Source organism: Mus caroli, unplaced genomic scaffold (assembly GCF_978045245.1).
Source record: "Mus caroli unplaced genomic scaffold, Mus_caroli_1 scaffold_20, whole genome shotgun sequence".
NCBI classification, from domain to species: Eukaryota; Metazoa; Chordata; class Mammalia; order Rodentia; family Muridae; genus Mus; species Mus caroli.
This window is the reverse complement of record NW_028227275.1, coordinates 49,041,232-49,050,878: the sequence shown is the minus strand read 5'-3', so window position 1 is coordinate 49,050,878 and position 9,647 is coordinate 49,041,232. Positions and strand designations below refer to the sequence as shown.

The following is a 9,647-nucleotide window of genomic DNA, read 5'->3' as shown; positions in this document are numbered from 1 at the left end:
GTGCCAATTTGTGTTCTTGGGATAAAAGATCCCAGCAGAAAACAACAGGGAGGGGGGGGATTTATTTAGTTTACAGTTCCTGTTTAAATTCTTGAGGGAATTTGATACAGGTGTGAACACAGTTAGTCACATCACATTTACATTCAGGAGCACAGAGAGGTTAAATGCAAGATCATATGGATGTTACATTTAAAGTTGAGTACTCAAGTCACTTATTCGCAGCACCTTGACCAGTCACAAATCTCTGTTTTGATAACGTTCCCCTGGCCTAGTGTCTTCTCTAACCAAGACTGAGAGTTGTACTATCTAAAGATATAAACATAATTACTTAGCAAACAGTTTTGATACATATCCATTTGTTTGGTTGGTAGGTAGCCCTGGCTGTCATGTCTGTCCATTTTGTAGAAAAGGATGATCTTGAACTAACAGAGATCTGCCTGCTTCTGTGTCCAATGTTGGGATTAAAGGCATAAACCACCATGACCAGCAACATATCCATTTATCAACAGCAAGTTATCCTTAGACTCCCAGAAAGTGGCTGTGACCCCCTTAGTCATAGGCTTTAGGTCATGTTTATAGTCCCAGGTACATGAATTCCCTCCAATAGAACAGGCTTCAGATCCAATCATGAAGGGACTGGTTAACTCTCAAACATTCATGCCACTACTAGTCCAGTGAGCATACACTATCAGGCATTTTGTTATTTTAATTGGCAAGATCCACAGCTAGGCAATATTGTTGATGACTTCTCTCACATCACCCTCTGGTACTATTAATGCTAGCCAGCAGGGAGGAAGCTTCCATCTGAGTTCCAGCTCAGTTTCTCTGTGCTCTGTATCCAAACTATGGAAAAGAGGTATTTTGATGTGGCAGAGTGTTATTTCATCATGGTGAGGTTTTCCACTAAAGAGGGCATTGAAACCTAAAAGTACTCATGCTATTTATTTTAGGAAATCAATAATGACAAAACCATCTCTAGTTAAATGTAATGTAAGTGGGTCCATTCACATCATCTTGAAATTCAAGTAGTCAAACCTACATGAATTTCTGCAATATTCATCCACTCAGACTGTCATGTAAACACCACCCATTGTCAGAAAAATGAATGCCCATGAGAAAGCATGCTGTCCCTTTCCACAGCTTTCCTCACAGCATTTTTAATGTCCTTATTTCTGAGGCTATAGATGATGGGGTTCATCATGGGGATCACTACAGCATAGAATACAGATGCCACCTTGTCATGTCCGAAGGAATAACTTGAATTGGGTCTCATGTACATGAAGAGACCAGAGCCATAGAAGAGGGTCACAGCAGTCAGGTGAGAAGCACTGGTGCTAAAGGCCTTGGTCCTACCTTTAGCTGAGTTGATCCTAAGGACAGCAGCAATAATGTATCCATAAGAGACGAGGACCACTAGGACAGAAATCACCCCCACAATGACACCTAAAATAAAGGTCACCACCTGGCTGGTAAAGATGTCAGAGCACGCTAGAGCCAGGACTGGAGGAAGGTCACAGAAGAAGTGGTTGATTATGTTGGGCCCACAGAAATCATGCTGGTAGACAGAGCATGTTTCAATCAAAGAACTAAGGAAACCACCCATATAGGCACCAGCCACCAACTTTAAACACAGAGTATGGGACATGAGAGCCATGTAGAGCAGTGGGTTGCAGACAGCAGTGTACCTGTCATAGGCCATAGCTGCCAGGAGCAAGCATTCAGTCAGCCCCATTCCACAGAAGACAAAGTATTGTGTGGCACAGCCAAGAAAAGAAATGGTGTTCTTATCTGTGACAATGTCAGAAAGCATCTTGGGGGCAGTGGAGGATGAATAACAGATGTCCAGGAAGGAGAGATTACTGAGGAAGAAGTACATGGGTGTGTGGAGGTGACTGTCCATCCTAATGAGGGTGATGAGGCTCAAGTTCCAGGCTAAGGTCAGGAGATAAATCCCCAGAAACAGAATAAAAAGGAAGATTTTCATCTGAGGCTGATCTGAAAATCCCAGGAGGATGAATCTGGTCACAGCTGTGCTGTTTCTTCCTCCGGCCATACACAAGCTTCCTGCATAAGAAAAGAGACAGTCCTGAAGTTTGAGAGCTAGTGTTTGTAACTTTAAAAGAAATACTTGGGGCTGGAGATGTAACTAAGTTGGTATACTGCTTAACTGGCAAGGCCAAAGCCTGAGATTAATTCCCAACACCACATAAACTGGATATGTTAGCAACAGGTGCCAAGGTGAATTAGAAATTCAGTGTGATTCTTGACTATATTGTTAGTTAGTTGAAAGTCCTCATGGAACACATGAGACTATGTCTAAAATAAAAAGAGATGGGGCTATTGAGATGACTCCACCAGTAAGATGTTTGCTTCACAACCATGAGGACCTGAGAGTGGCTCCCCCGCAACTATGAAAAATGAAATCTTGAATTTGACCAATTTCAGCATCACAACCTACAGAATGGAAGGGCTGTGAACATGCATCCATGATAAAGGGGGAGAAAACCTCAGAAGCATCATATGCTAGGATTTTCCCAGAGAAAAGAAGCAGGAAGAAGAAAGGGTTTGTTATTTTAGTGATTGGCAAAGGTCAGCTTGGATGTTACCAGTTAGCTCAGGCTACCATTTTAAACACAGGAGGTAAGCTTGTGCATACTTGTAGTAAATATTTAAATCCAAGCCTGGGGTTTTTAACCCTACCTTTGGTTATTGAGTTCCCAGATAAAAGAGACACTCAAAGCCTTGATATTTAAAATAAGCCCTAAACAGCTCAAGAGCTGGGCAACTGCCTCCCCTCTTGCGGTTAGAATCTATTTTCCTATTTACAACTCCAGTTATTACTTACTATTTATTATGTTTCATCCAGGCTGCTCTTAACTCCAACTGGGTAGCTCTCAAGGCCATGCTCTCTTGACCCTTAACCCATGGTGGCTTTTCCTTCCTCCTTCCTGTACCTTCTTCTTCCTTGTGACCCTCCTCTCCCCCAAGTCCATGAAACCTAAACCCCACCTATGTCTATTTTGCCCAGCTATTGGCATCTTTATTCACCAATCAGAATTAACATGGGGCAGGGTCACAGGGGCTATGTGCAGTCTCTAGATCATTGGGGGCCACATATAACCTTACAATAGACAATAAAAGGCAAAACCTCAACACACACTCTTCAATGAAGAAAGACAGATTTGTACTGGTATCAGGTCAAAGTGAAAACAAGTGTGTCTCACAAGGCAAATGAACATTTGCCGTGATAGATTGGTGAAGCTCAAGTTCCTAGTCTTCTCTCACTTGTGTTTGGCTGTCCATCCTTGCCTGTGCTTTTTGTCACTTATACTCAGGTGTGACATCTGCTGCTGACTTGGGCTGTTCTAAGATGTTGAATCTTCCTTCAAATAACAGGTACCTGTTGAATATCCATTAAATATTCATGAACATTCATGATTATTCACAGTATGGAACAAAAGCTTTCCATTGCTTATCCTCAGAGTTCAGCAGAGTGTCCCATCAGTTATTATGCCTGGCATGTAATTATAATAAACATCTAATGTGGTTTTAGACACAAACAATGATCCTAAGATATAATCCCATATAACATAACTGTGAATAAATACTTTTTTAATGCTTGCTATGTGCCAGGAATTGTTGTAGGACTCAATTTGTACAAAGCCTGATCTAAACAGCCTCAGGACCTGGCAGCGTTTCTCTGCCCTTTTTACAAAGGAAAGTTGGGATGAGATGAAATGTACTATTTTCAGGTTGAATGAAATAGGTCGGAATGAGTTAGACTTACTGAGTTTCTTTAGGTGAAACGTCTTGAGATCTTGCACCACCAGAGAAAATATTGGTGGCTTTTCAATATTCTTTGGTTCATTTGCATTTCCCACTGGTGTGTCTCATTTCTGCTTACATCATTTTTTAAAATGTTCACTAACTTTGTGTAAATAAAAATGTGTCCTTCTGGAATCCCTGCTCCTTTGTCACTAAAGTTTTCAAATGACCTATGGGAGTTTATTACTTTAATGGGCAGAGATGCCCTCTCCTCCATCCCCGCTCCCAGAGGCTGCCTGCTGCAACTACTCCAGGATCCAATGTGTAAAGCTGAGCAACCATTAGCGCTAACATCTACTGAGTAATAATTATTCTCTGGAGTAATGATATTGTGGCTGGCTGCCCATTACCAATGCCCCCCGCCTTATTCTCTGATGAAACTTCCTTTCTTTTGGGTCTAAGAAGATGCCCTCTTATATTGAAAAACAGCCTTTCACTGTAAGATGTCCTCAGCTAGAAACAAACCTCACACCCAAACAGACTAAGACTAGTGCTAAAACATAAAGTGAATAAAAATTAAATAAATAATTAATTAAAAATATAGTTCTTAGAAACAAAATTTTCCAACTAAGTTATTTTGTATCAAATTCCGACTGTGCTTTTTTTTTTATCCATAGAAACAAATATGAAGATGTTTAATAGCTTAAACTAATATAATAATGACTTCTGCCTGAAAGTATGTTGAGGTCATCAAATAAGATATGAATAAAAAGGTCTTCACCTGGTGCTTGATAAACGGAACTCATTCCAAGACATAAAGTATGTCAGCAAGCATGTTTTGGCATCCACAATAGTATCTGGGTTTGGTGATTGATCCCATGATGGATCCCTAGGTGGGGCGGTCTCTGGATGGTCATTCCTTCAGTCTCTGCTCCACATTTTGTCTCTGTAACTCCTCCCATGGGTATTTTGTTCCCCCTTCTAAGAAGGATCGAAGTATCCACACTTTGGTCTCCCTTCTTCTTGAGTTTCTTGTGGTTTTTCAAATTGTATCTTGGGTATTCTGAGCTTCTGGGCTAATATCCACTTATCAGTGAGTGCATATCATGTGTGTTCTTTTGTGATTGGGTTACCTCACTCAGGATGATATGGGAAATGCAAATCAAAACAACCCTGAGATTCTACCTCACACCAGTCAGAATGGCTAAGATCAAAAATTCAGGTGACAGCAGATGCTGGTGAGGATGTGGAGAAAGAGGAACACTCCTCCATTGCTGGTAGGATTGCAAGCTGGTACAACTACACTAGAAATCAGTTTGGCATTTCCTCAGAAAATTGGACATAGTACTACCTGAGGACCCAACAATACTACTGCTAAGCATATACCCAGAAAATTATCCAACATGGAATAAGGACACATGCTCCACTATGTTCATAGCAGCCTTATTTATAATAGCCAGAAGCTGGAAAGAACCCAGATATCCCTCAACAGAGGAATGGATACAGAAAATGTGGTACATTTATACAACGGAGTACTACTTAGCTATTAAAAACAATGAATTTACGAAATTCTTAGGCGAGTAGATGGAGCTTTTTTCACCTTTAATAATATAGATAATTCCTTTCATTTTTAGCCAACAGCAGTAGGAGACAAAAATGTGAACAAGATTTTATTTAATGACTAGCAATAAGGGACACCTTGGAAAATGCTTCCAGTTCTATCAGACTGGTCAATTCAGGAGGTTTTACTATATCAGTGCAAAACTATTTTCAGCCTGCAAACATCCTCTGTATAGTCCATTCATCAGTCTCCACACATAAAAAGTGGAAAAGTTTCAAAAATCAATTATCATAAATACCTCTGAATAGAATAATGAAAGCTGACATCACTTATGAAGTCACTAAAGCAATAATTCTCCAAGACTCAATAACCCAAGTTCCTATGTCCTGACATAGAACAACCATTGGTTCATATTATTATTATTTTCTAAACCAAAGCCTTTTTTAAACTTTGTGGATTTTGTAATATGTCATTCATGCACACATGGTGGTAGATTGTGGAGAAATCTCTCAGAAAGGTGCATATTTGTGACCTTGGTAACAGGAAGTCCACTGCTGCAACCTCCTCAGACTATAAATCGAGAGATTCAAAATGGGAATCACCACAGGGCAGAAAATGAAAGCGACTCTGTCAAAAGTGGAGGAGCTGCCAGAACTGGAACTCAGATAGACAAACTTGATGTATAGAAGAGGGAAGCAGCTGTCAGGTATGACGCATAGGTGTTGAAGACTTTAGACCTGCCTTTATTTTATGTGACATGTGTAGGGGGTGGTTCCAATGTGCTGATTGGGAATCTGCCTGTGAATTCTGGAAGTCCTGTTCCCTAAGTGGTTCTTGATTGACCAATAAAGATGTTAGAGGTTAATAGTTGGGCGGAAGAGGCAGAACTCCAGGTTCCTGTAGGCAGGCTAGCAGGCACAGGAGGAAGGAAGATGTCGGAGTGCTTCAGAAGGAGAGAGAGACACCAGCCATGTGAGATCGCAGGTGGAAGGGCTATTGGCCACTTCCCTAATTGGGCCTAGGGTAGCAGGGGTGGGGATGGAGTGGAGAGATTAGAAACACAACTAAGTTGAGAGCAGATTTAGGGTGCTGAGCAGAAGAAGGTAACCAGGCAACTAAAGTTGGGGGCAGATTTTGAAGTGTTAAGCTGGGAATGAAAAGAAGGGTGCACTAGCCAAGGAAGGATTAGAAGGGCCCAACCACATAGCTAAAAGCATATAAAAAGTAAGCTAATGTGTACGTGTTTTTCATCCAAGGATCCAAGGGAACTCGAGTGGGCCTTGTATTGTAGTCCAACCCAAGCTAAGAGTGGGGTAGTAGAAACTCTACACTACAGATATGGCTACATAGTCATATGCTATCACAATAAGTAAGGCATTCACTATTCTAAACAACCTTGTAAATATGGCAAGCAGAAACTGTACAAAGAATTTGTCAGTGTAGGACAGATTTAACAGCTGGGGTGTGTCACAGAAGAAATGTCTGTTGATGTTAAGTCCACAGAAGTGGAGCTGCAACAAGGTACAAATCTGAGGTAAAAAAGATGAGTTTGTAGTCACATAAGATTCTACCATCACCCAAGCACAGAGGGTGGGTAACATGATTGGCGATAGAGCAGTAGGTTTGCAAATGATAGCATACTTGTCATAGGCATGGCTCTCACAAGGAAAGATTCACTCAGAACCCTAGTGAAAAAGATAAAATATTATACCATGTAGCCCACAAAGCTGATAGTTTGCTTTCCTTGGAAGAATTTGGAAAGCATAATTCGATAGTTGAGCTGATGTAGTGGATTTCTTTGAAGGATATATCACTAGAAAGAAATACTAGGTGTGTGGAGGTGTAAATTCATCCCCCAAGAGGAACTCTCAATTCTGAATATCTATACTCTAAATGCAAGGGCAGCCACATTAATTAAAGAAACTTTAGTAAAGCTCAAAGAATACATTGCACCTCACACACTAACAGTGGGAGACTTCAACACACCAGTTTCATCAATGGACAGATCCTGGAAACAGAAACTAAACAGGGACACAGTGAAACTAACAGAAGTTATGAAACAAATGGATTTAACAGATATCTACAAAATATTTTATCCTAAAACAAATGGATATACCTTCTTCTCAGCACCTCATAGTACCTTCTCCAAAACTGATGATATATTTGGTCACAAAACAGGCGTCAACAAATATAAAAAAATATTGAAATTGTCCCGTGCATCCTTTCAGATTACCATGGACTAAGGTAGATCTGCAATAACAACATAAATAATAGAAAACCAACATTCACATGGAAAATGAACAACACTCTCCTCAATGATAACTTGGTCAAGGAAGAAATAAAGAATGAAATTAAAGACTTTTAAAAATTTAATGAAAATGAAGCCACAACATACCGAAACTTATGGGACACAATGAAAGCATTCCTAAGAAGAAAACTCATAGCTGTGAGTGCCACCAAAAAGAAATTAGACAGAGCACACACTAGCAGTCTGACAGCACAACTAGAGGCTCTAGAACTAAAGAAAGCACATTCACCCAAGAGGAGTAGATGGCAGGAAATAATCAAACTCAGGGGTGAAATCAACCAAGTGGAAACAAAAGAACTATTCAAAGAATCAACCAAACCAGGAGCTGGTTCTTTGAGAAAATCAACAATATAGATAAACCCTTAGTCACACTCAATAGAGGGCATAGGGACAGCATCCTAATTAACAAAATCAGAAATAAAAAGGGAGACATAACAACAGATCCTGAAGAAATCCAAAACACCATCAGATCCTTCTACAAAGGATGTACTCTACAAAGCTGGAAAACCTGGATGAAATGGACAAATGTCTAGACAGATACCAGGTACCAAAGTTAAATCAGGATCAGATTAATGAGGTAAACAGTCCTATATCCCCTAAAGAAATAGAAGCAGTCATTAATAGTCTCCCAACCAAAAAAAGCCCAGGACCAGATGGGTTTAGTTCAGAGTTCTATCAGACCTTCAAAGAAGATCTAATCCCAGTTCTTCACAAACTATTCCACAAAATAAAATCAGAAGGTACTCTACCCAATTCACTCTATGAAGCCACAATTACTCTGATACCTAAACCACACAAAGACCCAACAAAGATAGAGAACTTCAGACCAATTTCCCTTATGAATATTGATGGAAAAATACTCAATAAAATTCTCACTAAGCGAATCCAAGAACACATCAAACAATCATCCAGCCGGACCAAGTAGGCTAAATCCCAGGTATACAGAGATGGTTTAATATATGGAAATCCATCCATGTAATCCACTATATAAACAAATTCAAAGACAAAACCACATGATCATCTCATTAGCTGCTGAGAAAGCATTTGACAAAATTCAACATCCATTTACGATAAAAGTCTTGGAAAGATCAGGAATTCAAGGCCCATACCTAAACATGATAAAAGCAATCTACAGCAAACCAGTAGCCAGCATCAAAGTAAATGGTGAGAAGCTTGAAGCAATCCCACTAAAATCAGGGACTAGACAAGGCTTTCCACTCTCTCCCTACCTATTCAACATTGTACTTGAAGTCCTAGCCAGAGCAATTCGACAACAAAAGGAGATCAAGGGGATACAAATTGGAAAGGAAGAGGTCAAAATATCACGTTTTGCAGATGATATGATAGTATATATACGTGACCCTAAAAATTCCACCAGAGAACTCCTAAGCCTGAAAAACAGCTTCAGTGAAGTAGCTGGATATAAAATTAACTCAAAAAAGTCAATGGCCTTTCTCTACACAAAGGACAAACAGGCTGAGAAAGAAATTAGGGAAACAACACCCTTCTCAATAGCCACAAATAATATAAAATACCTAGGCATGACTCTAACTAAGGAAGTGAAAGATCTGTATGACAAGAACTTCATGTCTCTGAAGAAAGAAATTAAAGAAGATCTCAGAAGATGGAAAGATCTCCCATGCTCATGGATTGGCAGGATCAATATAGTAAAAATGGCTATCGGGCCAAAAGCAATCTACAGATTCAATGCAATACCCATCAAAATTCCAACTCAATTCTTCAACGAATTAGAAAGGACAATTGACAGATTCATCTGGAATAAGAAAAAACCTAGGATAGCAAAAACTCTTCTCAAGGGTAAAAGAAACTCTGGTGGAATCACCATCACCGACCTAAAGCTGTACTACAGAGCAATTATGATAAAAACTGCCATGGTACTGGTATAGTGAAAGACAAGTAGACCAATGGAACAGAATTGAAGACCCAGAGATGTACCCACACTCCTATGGTCACTTGATCTTTGACAAGGGAGCTAAAATCATCCAGTGGAAA

General features: G+C 39.9%; 1 protein-coding gene and 1 pseudogene across 1 annotated transcript; both read right to left on the bottom strand.

Moving 5' to 3' along the window:
- Positions 1–1,093: 1,093 nt before the first annotated feature.
- On the bottom strand, positions 1,094–2,053 carry LOC110286064 (olfactory receptor 5A2-like). Its single transcript, XM_021152523.1, has one exon. The coding sequence runs from the start codon at positions 2,051–2,053 to the stop codon at positions 1,094–1,096; it is 960 nt and encodes a 319-aa protein (XP_021008182.1).
- Positions 2,054–6,651: 4,598 nt separating this feature from the next.
- The window catches only part of LOC110285994 (olfactory receptor 5AN1-like), a 35,857-nt pseudogene continuing 32,861 nt past the window's right edge, over positions 6,652–9,647 (bottom strand).

What these genes read in the sequence shown, in the direction of transcription:
- LOC110286064 (XM_021152523.1), bottom strand. Translation starts at nt 2,053, where the DNA reads ATGGCCGGAGGAAGAAACAGCACAGCTGTGACCAGATTCATCCTCCTG.